General features: G+C 41.4%; 1 protein-coding gene across 2 annotated transcripts in view; it reads left to right on the top strand.

Moving 5' to 3' along the window:
* Positions 1-23,675, top strand: part of GSDME (gasdermin E) — a 65,122-nt gene that overhangs the window by 6,367 nt on the left and 35,080 nt on the right. For both annotated transcript variants that reach the window (XM_060632731.3, XM_060632732.3), the window contains 2 exons: positions 2,263-2,492; positions 4,706-4,898. In XM_060632731.3, the coding sequence (XP_060488714.1) occupies positions 2,282-2,492; positions 4,706-4,898 (404 nt within the window). In that variant the 5' untranslated portion in view covers positions 2,263-2,281. The remainder of the gene's footprint in view (positions 1-2,262; positions 2,493-4,705; positions 4,899-23,675) is intronic.

Genomic DNA, 23,675 nt, shown 5'->3' with positions numbered 1-23,675 from the left:
TCATTCTTTTTTATGGCTGAGTATTATTCCATCACACACACACACACACACACACACACACACACACACACACACACCCCACATCTTATTTATTCACTTGTCTGTCAGTGGACACTTGGGTTGCTTCCATATCTTGGCTGTTGTAAATGCTGCAGTAAACATAGGGTGCATATATCTTTTCAAATTAGCATTTTTGTTTTGAGTAAATTCCAGTAGTGGGATTACTGGATCATATGGTGTTTCTATTTTTAATATTTTGAGGGAGCTGCATATTGTTTTCCACAGCAGCTGCACCAATTTACATTCCCACCAAGAGTGCATGAGGGTTCCTTTTTCTCCACATCCTCACTATCACTTATTACTTCTTGTCTTTTTGATTCTAGCCGTTCTGAGTGGTGTGAAGTGATATCTTATTATAGTTTTGATTTACATTTTCCTAGTAATTAGTGCTGTTGAGCATCTTTTCATGTGTCTGTTGGCCATCTGTGTAGAGATAGATTACTTTTTGTATCAGTATCCTAAGTGCTTAACGCAAGTACCTGTGTGTAGTAGGCACTTAAGGACAATTAGTGAATGATTCAGGAAATGTTTCAATAAGTGAATAAGTGCTCAGCACAAGCAAGCAATTTAATATAGTGAGAGATGAATTACAGATGAGAGTCTGAGCATAGGGACTTTTCTTTCCTTGCTGTTCACTGTTTGTCAAAAAGTAACTTTTTATGTGTTAGAACACTTTCCTTAAATGTTTATTCTTACTGTTAATACACAAGAACATAGGGAGCCACACAATAATCAGAGAAAGGCACTTGAGAGAAGGGTGAGTGATAAGTAAGGCAAACATTTTCTGATGTCCTAGAGGAGGTTCATGTTAAAGCAAGCAGGTTCAACTAGTTAATGTCTAAGGCTAATCCCAGCTCTCAAACTCTGTGATTTTCTATCTGTGTGACTGCCAGACACAAGGGTACAAATACAAATAAACCACATTTCTTATCCATTGGATAATTTAATCTTTGAGCATGGATAATTTAAAAAAAAAACACCTTATTTCACTTGTGCTTTTTTTGAGTAATAATTACGTGTGTGTATTTATGTGTATGCACACATATATATTCATGTGTGTATGTGTGTGTATATAGTCTATACGTATATAACTAGGTGCAATTTATATATTGTGAGTTGTTAATAACGTTTGCCCATATTTCTATTACAGTGTTTTAAAAACAATTTGTAAAAGATTTTTTACAACTATTTTTTATAAATATTCTAGTTTTTTTTATAAATACTGTAAGTATTTTCTCAGTTTTCTGTTTGTCTTCCTAAAGGCCTTTCTCATCCTACAATTGAACAAATATTTGTATTTTTAACTAGTACTTCTATAGTTTCATTTTTCCTCAGAAACCCTCAAATCCATTGAGAATTTTCTCTTGTGTATGGCATGAGCTGGGAATCTGGCTATATATTTTTTTTTCAGATGATAAGCCCATTCTTCTGACACCATTTATGGAATAGTCTATACTTCTTCTACTGAATACAGTATTTTATATCTTCCAGTGTGTTTCTTCTTTTTCCCTACAGCTGAAGAGTGACGAGGCCTTCATTTCTGAATTAAAAAGTAATAGTTCCTTTCCATTTGTGAATAGGGGAAATCACACAGTGTGGAGAAAAAGCACATGGACCCTTCAAAGAAGAGGTCCTACCTTTGTATCTTACAAATTAGGGTTGTCAGTATGTTGGTCAACAAATATTCCCATGTGTCTGCCTTCTAGATATATTTCCTGACCATTGTGGCTGGCTCAGCCCGTATGACTGCTTCTGATGAATTGTGAGTGAACGTGTTCTGTGTCAGTTTGAGGCCAGAGCAAGTAATTGCTGGTGTGAACTCTTTCCTGTTGGATGATGATTGACAGTATTCAAGAAGGTGGCTTCCCCTTTAGTCTGGACCCTTGAATGACTACAATGGCAAAAGTTTTCCTGTCCTCCTGTGTTGGAAGTGTAGCGTGGCCCATAGATAAACCTTTCTTGTTATAAGCCACTAATATTTGGAACTTATTTTTTTCTGAAGCACAACCTAGCCTATCTTCACTTACACACCTGTTCTCTTTCAGTATTCAATTTAATTTTTTGTCATCGACTGAACTCACACTAGAGGGTTTTGTAGGGAGAAGATAGGAATGACACTAGGGAGAAATAAGGCAATTTTAGAAAAAAAATAGGTGAGATAATAACTTCCTATTTAATTTGGGGGTAACTTTTTTTTTCCAGGTAATCTGGGGCTCTCATCATGTTTGCCAAAGCAACAAGGAATTTTCTTAAAGAAGTTGATTCTGGAGGTGACCTGATTCCAGTATCAACCTTGAATGACTCTGATAAATTAAAGCTTCTAGGTCTGGTGACCAAAAAAAAGAGGCTCTGGTGCTGGCAGAGACCCAAGTACCAGTTTTTATCTGTCACCCTTGGAGATGTGCTTACAGGAGACCAGTTTCGGAGTCCAGGTAGGTTCCTTTGGGTATATGCTACAGTTAGTCCCAGAAAGATGATGATTCATCTTCTAGGTTACATGCTGTCTTGAGTGATTGTAAGGTGACATCTTATAATGAATTCTCCTGTTTCTTTGCATACTGTTCTTAGAGATATACCCTTTCTTTAAATGAACAAAATTCTACAGGGCAGACGTGAAAAGTTATAGCTTAAGTTTTAAAAAATAATATTGAAGTTTGTAATGTAAAATTAAGACATGCCCACCGTAGGTGTTGTGGCCACTGAGCATAAATAGGTTGATTCAGATCCTACATATCTAACGGGAGGGTGTGAAAAGTTTTATTACTCACATAATGAAGCTTTCTGGTGAGACCAGGATAGGCTCTCAAGCTGGTCCAGAAATAGCTGGAGAAGAAGGGAGATAAAGTGGTAGAATTTCTGTGTAGCACTTTGTATAACCTAAGACTTCCATTTATCAGAAAATGACATTGTTCTGGCCTAAATCCAGTAGATACATTGAGTGTTTGCTATGTGCCAGGCTCTGCATTATGTGATTTAGGTACATCAACTTGTAACAGAATTCATCAGGAAGGCATTATCTCCAAATTAGATATGAGAAAACTGAGGTTCAGGGAGATGAATTTTAGCCAGTTCTTCTAGCTAGGAATATTAGAATAGTGATTACAATCTTGAGCTCTTAACGACTGTTCTATGCTGCTCCCCTAAGAATTTCCCAAAGTGTTTGTATTCCATAGGATACAAATAAAATAGGAAAAGCCTTTGAATTGAGGGCATTTTCACAGTCTTCTTATTTTTGGTGGTGGTGAGAGAGATGATTCTCTGTTTTGTAAATTGCAAAGATAATGATGGGTGATTAATTCTCATTAACCTTTGTTGAGGAATGGGTTTTCTTGACTGGAGTGAAAGAAATACAGGTGTTGGGGGCAGTGAGTGGATAGAAAGAAGCCTTTCAGACTTCAGGAAGATTGGAATGCCTTATGAAGTATAAGAGTATAAGTATAAGGAGCCCAGGCGAGCCTTGGGGCAGAGAAATGAAAAAAGCCCAGTGTGAAGTTCTGAAGAGCCTCTAAGTGTAGCCATACCAAATGACAGTGACTGAGACTATTTTTATGGTGGTATTTGGTTGGATTAGAGATGAGAACACTAGAAATCTGGAGACATGAGGCTGGCAATTCAGAGATGAAATCATCAGATGTTTATCTTTAGTGTCCAGAAAAGAAGGGTAGAGCTTGAAGGCAATGGGATACCCATCTGGATGTGACCAGATGAGATAGTAATTCATGGAGGACTTGATGGAAGCTGGGACACTTGGTGGGTGGTGGCATCTTCCTAAGTCTGGGAAGCCGGAGAGTAAGGGTAGAGAATCTGGAGCTTGTATGTTCCAGGATGGTGTTAGAGTGAGGGAGGGCGGGCAGGCATGACAACTGACTTTATCAGGAATAGAGATAAGGTATGATAAGGAATTAAATGGCTGGGTAGAGGTCAGTATAAACAGGTAAGTGTGGGGAGGGGAATTTTTTTCATAGAGATGGTAATGAAGGCCCAGGGAATGTTCTCTAAGATGGGTGGGAAGGGAAGGGAAGGGAAGATGCCCAGGGTCTACTTGGCTGACCTGCTAGATATCACATAAGGCAGACCACTCTGTCATGAGTGGAGGCTGCTGTTTTCACTCTGCTTAGGTATCAACCTCATAAAGTCCCTTTATAGTCTTTACCCTGGAAAAGTGCACATTTAAAATATTCTATTTTATAATCTGTATAGTGTTTAAATGGATGCTTGCTTGAAATTTTATTTATTTTTAAGTAATGTCTACGCCCAACGTGGGGCTAAAACTCACAACCCTGAGATCAAGAGTCGTATGCTCTTTTGACTGAGCCAGCCAGGCACCCCTGGATGCTTGCTTCAACATTATTCACTAAACTCTTGAGATATTTTTTGTGCATTTATCTATATACGTGTATATTGGAATAGAAATCCAAAAAAAAAAAAAAAAAAAAAAAAGCACCTGGTAGAAACCCTGGCCACCAGTTCACATCGTACTGGCTCCATTTTCTTTTTCACATACACAGCATGGCTGCCAGACTTCCAGTTTGAATGCAAACTTCATGTTTCTCATGGATTTCCACAGGACTGGAAAGGTAGGTGACCTAAGCAGAGAGATGGCCGTATTATCATCAGACTCCTTTGCATGTCTCATTCACTCCAGCGGTTGTGGAGTCGGACTTTGTGAAATATGAGGGCAAGTTTCAAAACCAGCTGAGTGGGTCCATCGAGACGGCACTAGGGAAGGTCAAGCTGAGTATTGGAGGCAAAGGCCTTGTGGAAAGGCAGTCTTCATTTGGAACCCTGAGGAAGCAGGAGGTGGATTTGCAGCAGCTCATGAGAGATTCCACTCACAGGTAATGAGAATTCTGTTTGGCATTTTGGATTTTGACATGTGTCCCATTTAAAGGTCATTCATTTGGACCTTTGTAAAAAGGGTGACCGATGGGAACTTCGCCCCAAAGCAAACATTATTGAATGCCTGTTGTGCTGAAACTTGACGGGAACTTATCTTTTACTCTGGAATTTCTTTATTTTTAGCGTGAGTGGTGAGACTTGGAAAGCACCATTTTTTTTTAAATAAGGTATAATTAATATATAACGTTGTATTGTTTCAGGTGTACAGCATAATGATTTGCTATTTGTGTATATTGCAAAATGATCACCACAGTAAGTCTAGGTAATACCTGTCACCGTGCATAGTTGTAAATACAATTTTTCCTGTGATGAGAAATTTTCAGATTTATTCTCTTAGCAACTTTCAAGCAGGCAATACAGAATTATTCACTATAGTCCTTGTACTGTAGGTTACATCCCCATGACTTATTTATTTCATAACTACAGGTTTGTACCTTTTGATCTTCTTTACCCACTTTACCTACCCCTCACCCTCTACCTCTGGTAATCTCTATATGTATGAGCTCATTTGTTGTGATTCCATATATAAGTGAGATCATGCTGTATTTGTCTTTGTCTGACTTAGTTCACTTAATGTAATGCCTTCAAGGTCCATCCGTGTTGTTGCAGATGGCAAGACTTCCTTCTTATATGTGGCTGAATAATATTCCATTGTATATGTATTAAGTTAGGTTCCTGACCGATTCCAACAGTGTCTGAGAATTCAACTCAATGCTGACACTGTCTACTTAAAGATAGTATCAGATTCATAGGTGAAAGATTCAGTCCTAAAAGACTGCCTTGAACCCTTACTCTGTATGAGATGCCAGCAGCAAGCCCAGGCTGTTAGTTACGCTTCTGACCACCTGGCTACAGACTGGAGGTTCCCGTGACCTCCTCCTTGGACTTTAGATGCCATTCACACGTCTAAGTTATTACCTGTACTTCTGGCCAACTGGCTAAAAACCAGATTCCTATGACTCCTTTCTTGAGTTCAATTAATTTGTTAGAGAAGCTAACAGAACTCGGTAACATTTTACATACTAGGTCACTGGTTTATTATAAAAGGATATAACTTAGGAACATCCAGGTGGAAGGGATACATAGGGTTGGGTAGGGGAAAAGGGCGTGGAGCCTCCATGCTCTCTCCAGGTCACCACTCTTTCCAAATCTTCACGTGTTCACTAATCTGGAAACTCTCTGAATGCTGTCTGGGTTTTTAGAGAGGCTTTATTACATAGCCATGATTGATTAAATCATCATTGGCCAGTGATGACTGATTCAACCTTCAGCCCCTCTCCCCACCCTAGAGATTGGGGTGGGGGTACTGAAAGTTAAAACCTTGTAATTACACTGTTGGCTCCCCCAGATAACCAGACCCCATCTGTAGGTTACCTAAGGGCTTTCCAAAAGCCACAGGAAATTCCAAGGGTTTTAGGAGCTCTATGCCAGAAACTGGATTAAAGACCAAGTTTAAAGACTATATATTTCTTACTATAAATCACAATATAACATATATGCCCTATTTTCTTATCTATTCATCCATATATGGACACTTAGATTGTTTCTATATTTTAGCTGTTGTAAATAATGCTGCAGTGAACATGGAGTGCAGATTGTTTAAATACTTTACATAAATACCCGCAAGTGAAATTTCTGGATCATATGGTAGTTCTATTTTAAATTTTTGAGGGACCTTCATACTGTTTTTCATAGTGGTGGCACCAGTTCATGACTCCACCAACAGAGCCAAGGTTCCCATTTCTCCACATCCCCTCCAACTCTTGTTATTTCTTGCCTTTTTGATATTAGCTATTCTAACAGGTGGGAGGTGATATATCATTGTGGTTTTGATTTGCAGTTCCTTGATGATTAGTGGTGATAAGCATCTTTTTGTGTGGTCATTGGCTATCTGTAGGTCTTCTTTGGAAAAATATCTATTCAGATCTGCCCATTTAAAAAATTGGATTTCTTTTTTGCTATTGAATTGTATGAGCTCTTTATTTTATATATTAACCCTGTATCAGGTATGTGATTTGCAAATATTTTTTCCCATTCAGTAGGTTGCTTTTTCATTTTGGTGATGGTTTCCTTTTCTGTGCAGAAGATTTTTAGTTTAGATGTAGTCCCACTTGTTTATTTTTATGTTTGTTGCTTTTGCTTTTGGTGTCATATTCAAAAAGTCATCGCCAAGACCAATGCCAGGGAACTTACCACCTATGTTTTCTTCTAGGACTTTTATGGTTTCAGGTGTAACATTCAAATCTTTAACCCATTTCAGTTAATTAAAAAAAATTTTTTTTAATCTTTATTTTTGGGGCGCCTGGGTGGCTCAGTCGGTTAAGCGTCCGACTTCAGCTCAGGTCACGATCTCGCGGTCCGGTCTGTGAGTTCGAGCCCCGCTTCGGGCTCTGGGCTGATGGCTCAGAGCCCGGAGCCTGCTTCCGATTCTGTGTCTCCCTCTCTCTCTGCCCCTCCCCCGTTCATGCTCTGTCTCTCTCTGTCTCAAAAATAAATAAAACGTTAAAAAAAATTAAAAAAAAAATCTTTATTTTTGAGAGAGACAGTGAGACAGAGTGTGAGTGGGGGAGGGGCACAGACAGAGGGAGACACAGAATCTGAAGCAGGCTCCAGGCTCTGAGCTGTCAGCATAGAGCCTGATGCGGGGCTCGAACTCAAGAACCGTGAGATTGTGACCTGAACTGAAGTCGGACGCCCAACCAACTGTGCCACCCAGGCATCCCTTGAGTTAATTTTTGTGTATGGTGTAAGATAGTGGTCCAGATTTATTCTTTTGCATGTGACTGTCCAGTTTTCCCCACACCATTTATTGAAGAGACTGTTCTTTCTCCATTGTATATTCTTGGCTCCCTTGTAATTAATTAAATGACCACATATATATGCATAGGTTTATTTCTGGGCTCTCTATTCTGTTCCATTGATCTATATGTCTGTTCTTACACCAGTACCATACTGTTTTGAATACTGCAGTTTTGTAATATAGTTTGAAATGAGGCCATGTGATGCCTCCAGCTTTGTTCTTCTTTTTTTAAGATTGCTTTTGTGGGGCGCCTGGGTGGCTCAGTCGGTTGAGCGTCCGACTTCGGCTCAGGTCATGATCTCGCTGTCCGTGAGTTCGAGCCCTGCGTCGGGCTCTGTGCTGACAGCTCAGAGCCTGGAGCCTGCTTCGGATTCTGTGTCTCCCTCTCTCTCTGACCCTCCCCCATTGATGCTCTGTCTCTCTCTGTCTCAAAAATAAATAAACATTAAAAAAAATTAAAAAAAAAAAAAGATTGCTTTGGCTACTCAGGGACTTTTCTGGTTCCATTTAAATTTTAGAATTGTTTTTTTTGTTTCTGTGATAAGTGCATTGGAATTTGATGGGAATTACATTAAATCTGTAGATTGTTTTGGGTAGTAGGGACATTTTAACAGTATCTTTCAATCTGTTAACACAGAATATCTTATTTATTTCTTTTTCAACTTATTTTATCAGTGTCTTACAGTTTTCAGTGTACAGAATATTCACCTTCTTAAATTTATTCTAAAGTGTTTTATTTTTATGCAATTATAAATGGAATTGTTTTCTTAATTTCTCTTTTTGAATGTTCATTATTAGTATATAGAAATGCAACAGATTTTTACGTATAGATTTTGTATCCTGGAACTTTACTGAATTATTAGTTCTAACAGTTTTTTGGTGGAGTTTTTAGGGCTGTCTCTGTAATGTCATGTCATATGCAAATAGTGGTAGTTTTACTTCTTCCTTTCCTGTTTGGATGCATTTTATTTCTTTTCCTTGCCTCATCACTCTGGTTTGGACTTCCCAGACTATGTTGAGTAAAGTGGTGAGAGTGGGCATCTTTGTCTTGTTCCTGCTCTTACAGGTAAAGCTTCCAGATTTTCACTGTTGAGTATGATGTTAGCTGTGAGCTTGTCATATATGGCCTTTTAATTGAGGTATGTTCCCTCTGTACCTACTTTGTTGAGAGGTGTTCTCATAAAGGGATGCTGAATTTTGTCGACAGTGCTTTTTTTTGCACCTATTGAGGTGATCATATTATTGTTACCTTACATTTGGTGAAGGTGGTGTATCACATTGATTGATTCATGCATATTGAACCATTCTTGTATCCCTGGTGTAAATCCCACTTGATTATGTATTATCCTTTAATGTGGTGTTTTATTTGGTTTGCTAATATTTTGTTGAAGATTTATGCATCTATGTCCATCATGGATATTGGCCTGTAATTTTTTTCTTTTTTTAAACTGAGGTATAATTGACATGCAACATTATGTTAGTTTCAAGTGTACAACATAAAGATTTGATATTTGTATACGTTATGAAATGATCACCACAATAAGTCTTGTTAATATCTGTTACCCTAGTGGCATATAATTTTCTTTTCTGTGGTGTTGTTGTCTACGTTCTGTATCAGGGTAATTCTGGCATTATAAAATGAGTTTGGAAGAGTGTTCTTTTCTATTATTTGGAAGAATTTGAAAAGGATTGCTATTCTTTAAATGTTTGGTAGAATTCACCCATGGAGTTATCTGGTCCTGGACTTGTGTTTGTTGGGAGATTTTGAATACTACTACAATCTCCTTATTAGTAATTGGTCTGTTTAGATTTTTACTTTTTTTCCTGGTTCAGTCTTGGTAGGTTGTATGTTTCTAGGTATTCGTTTCTTTTAGGTTGTCCCGTTTGTTGGCATATAATTGTTCATTGTAGTCTTTTATGATCTTTTGTGTTTCTGTGGTACCAGTTGTAATACCTTCTCTTTGATTTCTGATTTTATTTGAATCCTTTTCTTGGTGAGTCTAGCTACAAGTTTGTCAATTTTGTCTATCTTTCCAGAGAACCAGCCCATAATTTCATCGATCTTTTCTGTTGTCTTATTGGTCCCTATTTCATTTATTTCTGCTCTGATTTTGTTATTTCCATTCTTCTCTTAAGTTTGGGCTTTGTTCTTTTTCTAGTTCCTTGAGGTGTAATGTTAAGTTGTTTATTTGGGATCTTGTTTCTTGAAGTGTAGGCATTTATTGATAATTACTTCCCTCTTAGAACTGCTTTTGTTGCATCCCATAAGTTTTGATGTGTTGTATTTCTGTTTTCATTTGTCTCAAGGTATTTTTTTTTGTCTTTTGATTCATTTTTGACCCATTGGTTGTTCCATAGCATGTCATTTAATGTCCACATAATGGTGAATTTTCCAGTTTTCTTCTGGTAATTGGTTTTATCATAATGGTCAAAACAGATTCTTGATAAATTTACTAAGACTTGTGGCCTAACCTCTGGTCTATCCTTGAGAATGTCCCAGATGCACTTGAGAGGAATGTGTATTCTGCCGCTTTTGGATAGAATGTTCTGTATGTATCTGTTAAGTTCTTCTGGTCTAATGTGTCCTCTAAAGCTGATGTTTCCTTACTGATAATTTGTCTGAGATGATCTATCCATTGGTGAATGTGGGTTGTTAAAGTCTCATACTGTAATTGTATTGCTGTCTATTTCTTTAGGTCTATTAATATTTGCTCTATGTGTTTAGGTGCTCCACTATGTTAGATGCATAAATATTTACAAATGTTATATCCTCTTGTTGGGTTGACTCCTTTAACATTAATAACAAAGAAGAGCATTATTTACAGTTTTTTGTTCTAGTTCCTTGAGGTATAAGTATAACTGGCCCAACTTTCTTTCGTTTCCATTTTTAAAAAAATTTTGTTTGTTTATTTTTTGAGAGAGGGGGAGAGAGAAACCCCAAGCAGGCTCCACACTTTCAGTGCGGAGCCCAATGTGGGGCTCAAACTCCAGAACTGTGAGATCATGACCTGAACCAAAACCAAGAGTCAGACGCTCAGCTGACTGAGCCACCCAGATGCCCCTCTTTTGGTTTCCATTTACATGCAATATCGTTTTCCAACCCTTTACTGTCAGTTTATGTGTCTTTACATTTTAAGTGAGTCTCTTATAAGCAGTATATAGATGGATCTGGATTTTTTTTTTAATCCATTCAGCCACTCTTTGCATTTTTATTGGCATATTAGTCCACTTACATTTAAGGGAAGCACTCTAAAAGGATGTTACTTTAGGAAAATATGTTCCTTTTTTTATTACAATTATACTATTTATAAAATGGTAACAAGGAGAGTATGCTATGCCCTACATTTTTGAATATTGGTATCAGAAGTGGGAAAATGACATTCCCCTCCGGCTCCTGCTAATTTTCTGCTTAGGAAAAAAAAAAAAAAAAGCAAATTAGGGACTTCAGCAGAGGAGCTGGTCTTCAACTTTGAAATCTTGAAGAAAACCCCATAGTTTTTCATTGTTTAGCTTGTAGTAAATACATTTTATCCAGTGTAACTCATTATTTTTACTTTGTTTATTGAACACTCAATAATTTTGTCAAGTGTCTACTGTGTGCCATGTACCATTCAGCGTGCTTGGGATGCTGTAGTGAACAATATGCCAACATTTCTTCTCTACATTCCAGTGAGGAGAGACACAAACATACAATTTAGTAAAATCTATAGTGGGTTGATGGGGATTGGTGGATTGGAGAAAAATTCAGCAGGAAATGGGGGGAATTGGGCATGCTAGGAATGGGAGCTATGATTTGGAAAAGTAGCCAGAGAAGGCATTGTGGGGAAGTTGACATCAAAGCATAGATTTGAAGGAGGATAGATTCGAGTATAGGGGTATCCTGGGCAAGCATGTTCTGGGCAGAGGTCAGTGTGGCTGGAACTAAGTAAGCTGGGCAGGAGAAGGAGAGTCAGAGGGGGTAAAAGGAGCAGATGGCAGGTCCTGCAGGGACTTACAGGCTGCTAGAAGGACTAGTTCTCATGCAGAGTAAGATGGGAAGCTGCCAGAAGACTTGGAGCAAAGAAGTGACATGATGGGACTTAAGTTTTTAGAAGGATCATTCTGGCTGCTGGATGGAGAAGAGACTGATAGGCAGAGGCAGGGAGTCCCATCGAGAGGTTATTGCAGTAATCCTCATGAGAGATGTTTCGGTTTGTACATTATCCTAGGTATGTTTTCCTGTGTAGTTTTATCACCCTTTTCTTCTCTTTACCCTTTTTCTTTGAAAACAGAAAATGCATCTCCAAATAAAGAGAAAACTCACCTTTAAGTATAGGTGATTTATCTTTGCTTTTCTAACATAGCAAAAGAATTATAGGAAATAAAAATACATTCTCTAATTGAACAAAATTAGGTTTAAAAAAGTAATGTGTAAATAATACCATAAAAGTCCTATATCAAGCATTTAGTGGGTGGATTTTGTATAGACATTGAGAATGTTGGGGCAGCTGCTGTCTTCAAAACTCATTCACTAAGGTCTGGTGCTTAATGGGTACCTTGGCCAGTATCCACTTCCTTCTGGTACTTTCTAGGATCCTAAGACTCGGCAGGAATCTCCCTTTGGTCAGAGAACTTTAAGCTCTGTCTGGTGATACTGGGTGGAAGGGACAGCCTCTTCTTTCTCTGATAGTCATAGTTTTTATTTTCCTTTCCCTATGGCTTTTTTTTCTTTGCTAGAGAAACATTTTCCTTTTCTACTCCAATACTTGGGACATACCAGAGAAATACTTGCTGTTTACCTGGAAATAAAATTTATTTGCGCGTTGTGCATTTTCATTTGCTAAGTCTGGTAAATAAGGGGGAAGAAGGGCAGGTGGGCTGGGAGTGTTGGGGGGCTTCTGTTTCTCAGTCATCAGACCTCTTCCATTGGTTAGCCCTGTTTTGCAGTTTTGTTATTTCTATTTTATGAACCACCTTTGGCAATGCTTATAATCACATTTCCCAGTATGGGTTTTCCAAACCCTCTTCATGATTCAGGTGTGGAAGATAGTGCCGACAGGAAGCATAAGGAGAGGGCTCAGTGAGTAGAGATGGGAGAAAATATTGTGAAGAGAAAGAAGTTATTGTCAGCAGTTGTAAGCGGGATTATAGGGAGGCACCCACTGTGTGCCAGACACTTGATGGCACCGACATAAAGTGTGCATTTGCTCTGCACAGCTCTCTTCTTTTACAATTAAGGATCTAAGGCTCAGGAAGGAAAAGTAACTTGTTTCCAGTCCCATAGCTCAATTTGGATGCTGGATCTGGGATTCATCCCAGGATTTCCTGGCTCCAGAGCTCCTGTTCTTTCTTCTAAAATTGTGTGTCAGTGACTGTGAGGCAAAGAAACTGGCAGAGGTAAAAGTCGCTGCAGTTCTAGCACAGGACGAAAGGTCAAGCATGAATTCAGGTTTCCAGTGGACCAGGTGCACGCCTTTGCAAGCCCGGTGCCTAGCTAGCCCTGTCCACCGGGAGGTGCTGTACGCAGGGGTGAGATCACCTCAGGAGCGTCATTAGAAACCCATTCATTGTAGAGGTGATGGGGAAGGGATGGCCTGGGGCCGAGGATGGAGGTGACACCAGGAACATTGTAAAAGAACACATTTGACATCTAGAAATGGAAGATGTGCCTTACAGCAGTCACCTCTTCCTTGTTCTGTTATTAGAAGGAAAGGTAAGCTGCAGGGGAGGAGAGGGATGGCAAGGGTAGACCCTCCCAATCACGGGATAGAGATCATGTAAAGCTAATATTCTTCTTTCTTCAAACTGGAGTCATAAATTCTTATCCACATCATCTACCTGTCTTTGGACTCGTGCAACATCATTGGATTGATAAGGTGCTCTTTGCCATACATGTGGCCTTGGGAGTGGTAATTAGTAATGCTTAAGTGCTGTACGTTCTTGAGGGCTTATTTGCAGTCAGTCATTTTTATTTCAGGTAATTTAGATAAGTTGTCACCAGTGTAAAAGTTATTTTAGCCCTCAGAATTCATAGTATTAGCTTTATTGTCTGTGAGATATGTGTACATCTCAAAAACAAACTTCATCTATCCTTGAAAACACAAGCGCCTGTATATGTAACCTTATCTAGCATTGTTGGGCATGAAGGTATTCCATTGGACTTAACATTCCAGACACCTGGAGCTGACCCCTTTGAATGAGAGCTCTATTTATCTTAAAACATTCTTTTTTTAAAAAAATTTTTTTTTGTTTTAATTTATTTTGAGAGACAGAGTGAGTGGGGAAGGGACAGAGAGAGAGTGAGGGAGGGAGAATCCCAAGCAGGGGATGGATGTGGGGCTCAAACCCATGAACAATAAGATCATGACCTGAGCTGAAATCAAGAGTCGGATGCTCAACCCACTGAGTCACCCAGGCGCTCCTATCTTAAAACATTCTTAATTGAAAATCATGCTAAGATATATCAGGAGCTGCTGCTGCTCCTCCTCCTCCTCCTCCTCTTCTTCTGCTTCTTCTTCTTCTTCTTCTTGTCTTTCTTTTTAAAGTTTGTTTATTTATTTTGAGAGAGAGAGAAGAGAAGGGCAGAGAGGGAGAAACAGAATCCCAAGCAGGCTCCACACTATCAGTGCAGAGCCTGACATGGGGCCTGAACTCATGAACTGTGAGATCATGACCTGAGCTGAGATCACGAGTCAGATGCTGGACTGACTGAGCCACCCAGTGTCCCTTCTTCTTCTTCTTTTTTTTAAATGGAGATTACCACATTTATTGATCTTTTCATAATGATTTGTATTCATGTTTTTATTTTTTTTAAAAGTTTTTTAAAAAATGAGAGAGAAAGAGCATGTGAGCAGGGGTGGGGCAGAGAGAGAGAGAGAGAGAGAGAGAGAGAGAATCCCAAGCAGGCTCCACAGTCAGTGCAGAGCTGGATGTGGGGCTTGATTCCACAAACTGTGAGATCACGACCTGAGCCAAAACCAAGAGTCAGACACTTAACTGAGTGAGCCAGCCAGGTACCCCAGGACTCATGTTTTACTCTTGAGATACATAATTATTAAAAACATAAAAATATTTTAAATTAAAAAACATTTTAAAAATGTTTTAAAGATTTTATTTTTAAGTAGTCTCTACTGTGAGGCTTGAACTTACAATGTGAGGCTTGAACTTACAGCCCTGAGATCAAAAGTCACATGCTGTACTGACCGATCAGGTGCCCCAGATCTATCATTATTTTGTAATAAACTCTCATTTTTCTGCCTTGTCTTCCCTTGTCAGTGGCCATCTGTTACCACGTTAAGCCTTAAGTATAACCACAACAATCCACCCCTCTCTGCACCTGATTTATTGCTTCTAATCTCCTAGGGTCTTGGGGAAGTTTATTCCTGGTAAATAACTTCTGGAACTTGGTATGTCACTTCTGCTGCTGGCCTCAGTTTCCTCAGCTGTTGGTGAAGTCACAGGCCTAGATGATCTTTGCGGGTTTCCTCCTGGGTAAATGTTAGAAGTGAGTGGACTACAGAGTGTGTCAGCCCTTCTCCCTGAGTTCAGGCCTTGGTTTCAGCTGATTTCTAGAGCAGATACCATTCTCATTCTGTGTTGTGTTGTAAAGCAAATTCTGGTAGAACAGATTAAAATTCCGCATGAATGTGTGATAATTAGAAGTTTGGCTCTTCATTAAGAATTCCAACTTACAGGGGTGCCTGGCTGGCTCAGTTGGCAGAGCATGCGACTCTTGATCTCAGGGTCATGAGTTCAAGCCCCACGTATGGCGTGGAGTCTACTTTAAAAGAAAAGAATTCCAACTTATAAATTATAGATCTTGCAAGCACTAGTATGGCAATGACAAACCTTCATAATAATTTAAAATATTTCAAAATCACACTCAATCTTATTATATCTAAATACTTCCAAATACCAAAGTTTTACATACACAAAATTTTAATTTTTTTTTTAACATTTATTTATTATTGAGAGATAGACATGGAGCTTGAGCAGGGGAGGAGTAGAGAGAGGGGAAGAGACAGAATCTGGAGCAAGCTCCAGGCTCTGGGTTGTCAGCACAGAGCCCGATGCGGGGCTCGAACTCACAAACTGCTAGATTATAACCTGAGCCGAAGTCAGCGGCCTAACTAACTGAGCTACCCAGGCTCCCCTACACACACAAAATGTTAAATGCTATGCTTTATTATGGCCCACGTTTGACCTCTCTAAAGTTACTACAGTAGCTCTCATGAGTACTGTTTCTTTCCTTTTCTTTCTTTCTTTTTTTTTTTTTTTTTTAAGTTTGTTTATTTTGGGAGAGGGAATCTCAAGTAGGTTCCATGCTCAGCATGGAGCCCGACACAGGGCTCGATCTGATGACCATGAGATCATGACCTGAGCTGATATCAAGAGAGGGATCCACTGAGCCACCCAGGCACCCCTCATGAGTTTCAAAGTGGCATCAACTGTTACCTTATTTAAAAGTTCTTTGAGTTCAGGGTTTTGAGGGCCCATATCTGTCTTTTTTTTTTTTTAATTTTTTTTAATGTTTATTTTTGAGAGAAATAGAGTGTAAGCGGGGAAGGGGCAGACACACACACACACACACACACACACACACACACACACACACACAATCTGAAGAGGCTCCAGACTCTGAGCTGTCAGCACAGAGCCTGACACAGGGCTGAAACTCATGAACTGCAAGATCACGACCTGAGCTGAAGTCGGATGCTTAACCGACTGAGCCACCCAGGTGCCCCATCAAGGGCCCATGTCTTTCTTAAAGCAGCTATGCAATGAAGTTGGAACTGGTCTTTCCAACAAGATAAATTTCCCTGTGGTCAGTAGATAGTTTGGAAATCCTTTTGTCTTAGTGCTTGTCTCTGTGCAGGCATCATTTTTATTTTAAACTTTATTTATTTATTTTGAGAGAGAGAGAACCAGCAGGGGAGAGGCAGAGAGAGAAGGACACAGCAAATCTCAAGCAGGTTCTGTGCTGTCAGCACAAAGCCCGATGTGGGGCTCAAAATCATAAACTGTGAGATTGTGACCTGAGCCGAAATCAAGAGTCAGATTCTCAACTGACTGAGCTGCCCAGCCTCCCCCGGGCATCATTATTTTAAATAGAGTTTGTGCCTAACAATTTAAAGACTTAGGACCACACATACTTAGAGAACAGGAGTATCCTGACCTTAGTCCTTTCCTTTATTCTCTTTTTTTCTTTGTTTCTCCTTCGCAGTTAGCCTTTAAGTAGTCAAACCAGGGGAGGGCATCCTGAGGTCTGGGGGTGGGAGCAGCCAGGAGCATCTCTTCATGCTTTTCTCTTGGTGTTGGTGGGAGGGGTATTTTTGGCCACTCATGGAGTGGTAAACTACAGGCTCATTTTTAAAATGAAAAAAAAAAAAAAAAAAACCAAACTGTGGAAACATACATACAGAAGTATAAAGAGTGGTGTAACAGGCAGTCATATATCATCTTCTCCCACTCCTGGCTTAAAAGAGATCTTTTGCTTTAAACCAAGACATAGGAGCCGTCTTTTTCTCCTTCGATGCCCCAGATTTCATTAATAAAATAGGACTAGTGCTCCCAAGGTATGTGTGTGAAATGAGAGAATACAAACAAAGCATGGCATGTGCCAAGTCATCTTTGCATGTTGCTGTTAGTGTGAACACCTCCATAACCAGTGCAAAAATTATTACTTGTCCCACGTAGAGCTTGGGTATTCAAGCCAGGAAGGTCAGAGCTGTCAGAGGTAAATGTGTGACTTAGTCTTTGATAATAGAGCAGGGAGATGCTGAGTTTCAGAAGAGAAATAAAGTCAAGTCCTTGGAGTTTCTAATGTGTAGCATTTCTGATCTTCACATCTTGGAGGAAACAGGCAGCCGTGTAGCCTCCATTGGGAACCCTGCCATGGAAAGACTAACTACCTTCAGTGAAAGCGGGGGAGGCTCTGGTCTGTGCCTGTGGCAACAGCCTGGCTTCTCTCAAAATGAGTGTGGACCAGACATGTAGCTGTGCCATGAAGTCTGGAAAGCAGTAAGCTGTTCTTCACGTTTTGTTCCAGGAGGTGCTTGTTAAGTTCTTGAATAAAGATGTACGAAGCCCTTGAACAACATCAGTAAGACGTTAATAGCTTTGTCTTGGTGAGCTTTCAAGGACCCACCAAGTCTACTATTCTTGAAAGATGTCTTTTCTGAGACCAACCCTGCTCCCCCCGATCCCCGCCTGGCCACACCCATCTCTGTGCTCTTTGAAAGTCAGTCAACTTGTTATTTTTTTCAAATTATTCTGTCTCCTGGTTTTGATCATAGTTCTTAGAACTGGGGGCTCCTGGAAGCTTGCTTGACCTTCTGTTATTTTTATCCACAGTATAATCATAGCTAACTAATAACCCCTCATGGGGGAGATGAGGGTTTTCTGGGGATTCTTTCACATATTTGATCCTGGGAGTGGTTTGTGTGTTTTGTTTTTTGTTTTTTGTTTTTCTTTTTTTTACAGAAACCATCCTGTCCTATGAGCTTTACTTTGACAGGTTATTTCAGATCTTTGTGGAACTAGGTACGATTTAAGTCCTGAGGAGAGATGTTCAAGTACTATTCTCTTCTACAATTGGTAGACATTGTCCTATTTCATCAAATCCCAGATGTCATCTGTTGTAAGATGCACCACTATTTTGCATACCACTAAGAAAGAACACTGCAAGTTAAGCCATGTCACCTGTCAATTTTAAAACATCCTGATTTCAGATATGTGAAGATGTGGAAAAAAAATGTGTGTTTTAAAATTGATGAGACGTGGTATTCAAAATTGGATCGCCTGGAACAAATCAGGGTTCGAGTTCAGATGAGCAAATGTTTATCCCACCTGAGCTCTTCATGTGGGGTCTGACACATGGACTGTACCCATTACTCCTTTTTAAAAAAATGTTTTTAATGTTTGTTTATTTTTTGAGAGAGAGAGAGAGAGAGAGAGAGAGAGAGAGAGAGAGAGAGAGAAAGAGAAAGAGAAACTGTGAGCAGGGAAGGGGCAGAGAGAGAAGGAGACAGAATCTGAAGCAGGCTCCAGGCGAGCTGTCAGCACAGAGCCTGAGGCGGGGCTTGAACTCACGGACCGCGAGATCAGGATGTGAGCTGAAGTCGAACGCTCAACCGACTGAGCCGCCCAGGCATCCTAAACCTCCTTCTTGATCTGACTCCTCCTGAGATGCTGGTTGGTGAGGCTTAAGTCCAGTTATCTCAGCCAGAAATCTGAGTACCAGACGTGGCTCCTTCCTCACCTTCTCTCCTACACCTAGTCCCTCACTAGTTGGTTCTACCTCTTCAGTATCTCTCCTACCTGTTACTATTGCCCTAGCCTCACAACCACTTCCTGGTGCTGGCCTCTACCATCTGTTTGGTGGATGTCCACCAGGTCTCCTGGTGGATGTCCTCCCCTCTGTCACCCCTCCCAGTAGATTCTCCACAGGCCATGGGTTGGATCGTGTCCCTTCCTGGCTCATGCCCTGCTGTGCTGTCCACTGTCCTAGGATGGCGTCCATACCCTCCTCTGGTTGACATGGCCCAGCTTTTGCGTTTCAGTGTCCTCTCCCACCATTCTCTCCTCACACTCTCAGGCCAGTCCCTGGAACTTATTTCAATTCCTGGGATTAAGCCCCAAGCTCTTTTCACCTCAGGCCATGTCTGACAGCTCCTTCACTCCTGTCCCCACAGAGGCACAGAAGGACACATGTAGACTCCCCTCCTCTGCTTCTGGCCAGTTCCTCAGAATAGCCCCCACTGCCTTCAGGAGCCATGTCACCCAGGGATTCCCCTATTGGGGCACAAACCAGTGTTACTCTATGGGGTAACATATGTTGTACCTGCCTGATCCCGTGTCTGTGTTCCTCCCAGCACACCCTCCAGCTCACCTCTGGCCCTGCACAGTGTCTGCTGCATGCTAAATAGCATTTGGTTGAGAGAATAATTGGTTCATGTTCACTTTACATCTGAAGAGCCTCAATCGCTGAAGTTAATTAGTTTGCCTGGACTTGGCATTTAAGCCCAGGTCCACATAACACATGATTTTTCAGGTCTAGCTGCTGAAGCACGGAGCTCTGAAGGAGAAAAATGTCCAAAGGGCTCCTGCATGAACTCAGCTCTGTGCACCAGCTTTACTTGGTTTATCATCTTGTAGACCTGGAGCATCTCAGAAGCGGTGGCAGTGACTGAATTGGTCTGTGTGGAAGCTGAATGTCTGTAATTGCTCAGGAGTTTTGTCCTCTCTCCCTGGGTTGTATGCAAGCGAGATGAGGTGTCACACAGACTACAATGTGAACAGAGGTGGAGCCACTGCAGTGTGGGGGTCACGTGGTCATGTTGGTAATCATGTGCGGTGAGCCTTGTGCCTTGACTTTCAGTTTTTTCGGGCAATTGACAATCCCGAAGTCACCACCAAGTGAGAGAAAGAGCGAGGCTTTTCTCATTGTATTAAAGTGGAGGCCCCAGGGTGCAGTAGTTTAGGTTTCTGAGGCTTCCTGACCCCAGCTCTGGGTTCAGTATCTCTGGTGTGCAGGAAGTTTCTTTTATGGTTGAAATAGAGACTCTTGGTTGGCGGTGAGGAGCCAGGCTATGGGTGGCTGAGAGGGCCTGCTGCTAGGCTCTGAGGAGCAGAAAGGCTGCTTGTGTGTTAACAAGCATGTATTTAGTACTTTCTGTATGGAAGGCCCAGCGGAGGTCTTGGAGGGAGAGGGAAGACAGAAGGGCACAGGGTTGTGGGGATGGACACACTCGGGTGCATTCTCATCCTGTCCCTTATTAGCTGTGTGCCTTCGGGTCATTGGCTTATGAGGCCTCCGCGCTTCTTGTCACCCTGTGAAATACAGGTGACAAGAACTTCACAAGCCTCTTAGGGTGCCTCTGGTGGCAGAGAACCTCACATAGGATATCATTGTGAGGTAGGATGAGCCACCCTTAACCCAAGTTAATGGTGGATGGTTAATCCAGTGGCCCCCTGGGGCCCCAATCCCCATGCACTGCGTATCTCAGCAGCCTTACCTCTCCTCTTGGTCCCCAAATGACCGCATTGTAGACCACAAGGTCCAGAGGCAGAAAAGCAGTCTCTTTCTTGTACTTCTTTTTAAGAGTGAGGAAAAGGCCTCGTGGGATCCCCCAGCAGGTTTTCCTCAGGTCTCAATGGCCAGAATTGCTACATTGGCCTATCCTACCCAACTCCCTGCTAAAAACAATGGGGTTACCAGGATTGGCCGAGAGACTCGTCTGTGGGGCTAGGCCTGCCCATTCCATCCACTAGCACCAGGCTTTCAAGGCTGAACAAACTTGGGGTGAGCAGCTGGTGGTGAACCATTCTCGGGGCCAGAGTGCCCAGTGCGGCACCTGGAGGGGCAGCACAGACACAGGTGAGGTGCCACTTTGTGCCCTTTCCCTCCAGGAGTGCACAGACTTGAAAGGGGGAGACGGGTTACCCTGGAGGGCTAAATGGGCAGATGGAAACAGCACTGGCTCCTGCATTTCAGGATTCTAGGGGAGGTTTACCGCAATTCAACTCGCGTCACACCTCGGGGGGCGTGGGGGTGTCTGGCTGCGTCTGTATACTGGAGGACACTGGTTGTCCACAGAGAAGCCAGATGTGCTTGGTGAAGTGTCAGAAGAACAAAACTAAGCTTCCAAGCACAGTGCATGGACCTCGTCTGAGCAGCCTTTGTAGTTTTCCACCAAGTCCCGTCTGTGACCCCGTACCTCTTTCACTGTGGCCGCAGCCAATGAATCAAAACTTTTTGAAAGAAAATACCTAAACTGCTAATGATTTAATCATCAGCATACATCTGTGTTTCTGTGCGTTAGTAATTCTCACTTCATACTCTCCCAATAGTAGGCCAACCACCATCTTCTGGCTTTTTTCAATGTCTCAATCTCTGTTCCCGGGGAGATGTTGAAAAGCAGCTCCGGCCGTGTTTCTCCAGAGCGCTTGTGCACCCTCTGCCTCTCACTGTCAGTTTTCAGAGCAGTGTAGCAGAAAGAGCACTGGTCTGGGAGTCTGCAGCTGTGTGTCCTTTTGATGGAGTCCCAATAGTTTATTTTTGCTTTTATTTCCCTTGCCTCAGGAGACATATTTAGAAGAATGTTGCTATGACTGAGGTCAAAGACCTCACTGCTTGTGTTCTCTTCTAGCATTTTTATGGTGTCAGGTCTCACATTTAGTTCTTTCATCTACTTTGAATTTATTTTTGTGTACGGTGTAACAAAGTGGTCCAGTTTCAGTCTCTTGCATGTGGCTGTCCAGTTTTCCTAGAACCATCTGTTGAAGAGACTGTCCTTTTCGCATTGGATATTTTCCCCTGCTTCATCAAAGATTAATTGACCATATAATTGTGGGTTTATTACTGGGTTTTCCTTTAAAAAATTTTTTTTAATGTTTGTTTATTTTTGAGAGAGAGAGAGACAGAGAGAGATACAGAGTGCAAGTGGGGGAGGGGCAGAGAGAGAGAGGGAGGCACAGAATCTGAAGCAGGCTCCAGGCTTTGAGCTGTCGGCACAGAGCCCAATGTGAGGCTCAAACCCACAAACCTTGAGATCATGACCTGAACTGAAGTCAGATGCTTAATAGACTGAGACACCCAGGCACCCCTCTGCATTTTCTATTCTGTTCCACTGATCTATGCATCTGTTTCTATGCCAGCACCATACTGTTTTGATGATTACAGCTTTGTAACATAACTTGAAGTCTGTATTGTGATGCCTCCGGCTTTGCTCTTGTTTTTCAAGATTGCTTTATCTATTTGGGGTCTTTTGTGGTTCCATATAAATTTTAGGATTTTTTGGTGATTGTCCTCTTGCAATAGAATTAAAATTTATATATATAAAAAAGAGGCCACGTGTCCTGGTTTTGTCCATGTTGCTAAAGTGCCATGTGATTCAAGTGAGTCTGTAACCTCTGAGGGGTGACATGTTTCCATCTCAGGCCCATGCAGACACTGCCAATCAATCATGGCTTTCTTCTCCTCACTGCCACGGGCCTACACTCGGTCTCAGAATCCTTTTCCCTACAGGTAAGCTGCGATTGCTGATGGGGCCATCTCAGAGGATACTTGAGATGCAACTGGTTTTCCGTCCCAGAACTAGTAATCCCTGGGGCCCTTATAGTTTTATAATTTCTCTGTAGCATACTGGATAAAAGCTGATGTTTCCTATGCTGTCATGCTCTATCTACTTTTTGGAGAGCCTTATGAAAATTCTTATAGGACCTGTTATTACCAATGGCTATTACAGAGGGGGGATTGTGCCCGTAGTGACTGCTTTGGTCTTGTTCAGTGAGAAATCACCAGCATCTAGCCCAGTGCCTGGAACATAAGAGGATTCAGCTATTTGTGGGATTGAATGAATGAGTATGGAGGTGGTGGTCTGTGTGAGAAAGTATGCCTTTCTCTCGTCTCTGTAAGAGGGATCCTGGAGACTGGATTTATGCTTTGGAAAAGAAAGCTGCTTCCTTCCTTCTTACGGATATTATTAGAATTGTAAAAGTCTCTGGATTTCTTCTCTGTGAATTTGCATTTTGGCTTTCAAAGCCTTAGAAGTAGAATTCAAAGTAAAGCTTCAGCCTAGGAGATGAGGCAGCTTTATTGGGGCTGGGCCTGGGGAATTTTTAGGCGCTTTAGGAGAGGAGCCTCTTTTTCCGCTGGCTGCCCTGGTCCCCAGCAGCAGCCCCAGCTCTGAGTTTCACTTCCCTGCCGGCTTCTCTGCCTGCTACTTCTTAGAGGCTCCTGCCTGGTCTTGTCTCTCAGTCAGCTCCCATTCTGTATCTGTGTAGCTATTTCTTAATTGCTTTGAGGGTCCACCTCCTGACTGACGGCTCACCGCATGAAGCACCCTGAAAATTGTCTGCATGTGTTTGACCCTCCTGGGAAGGGTTCTTGATTGGGCTTTCCCGCCAACAGTGGAAGAAAAGAAACATTTGCAGA

Source organism: Panthera onca, chromosome A2 (assembly GCF_046562875.1).
Source record: "Panthera onca isolate mPanOnc1 chromosome A2, mPanOnc1 haplotype 2, whole genome shotgun sequence".
NCBI classification, from domain to species: domain Eukaryota; kingdom Metazoa; phylum Chordata; class Mammalia; order Carnivora; family Felidae; genus Panthera; species Panthera onca.
Note: the sequence above shows the minus strand (reverse complement) of the source record. Positions and strands in the feature narration are given on the sequence as shown.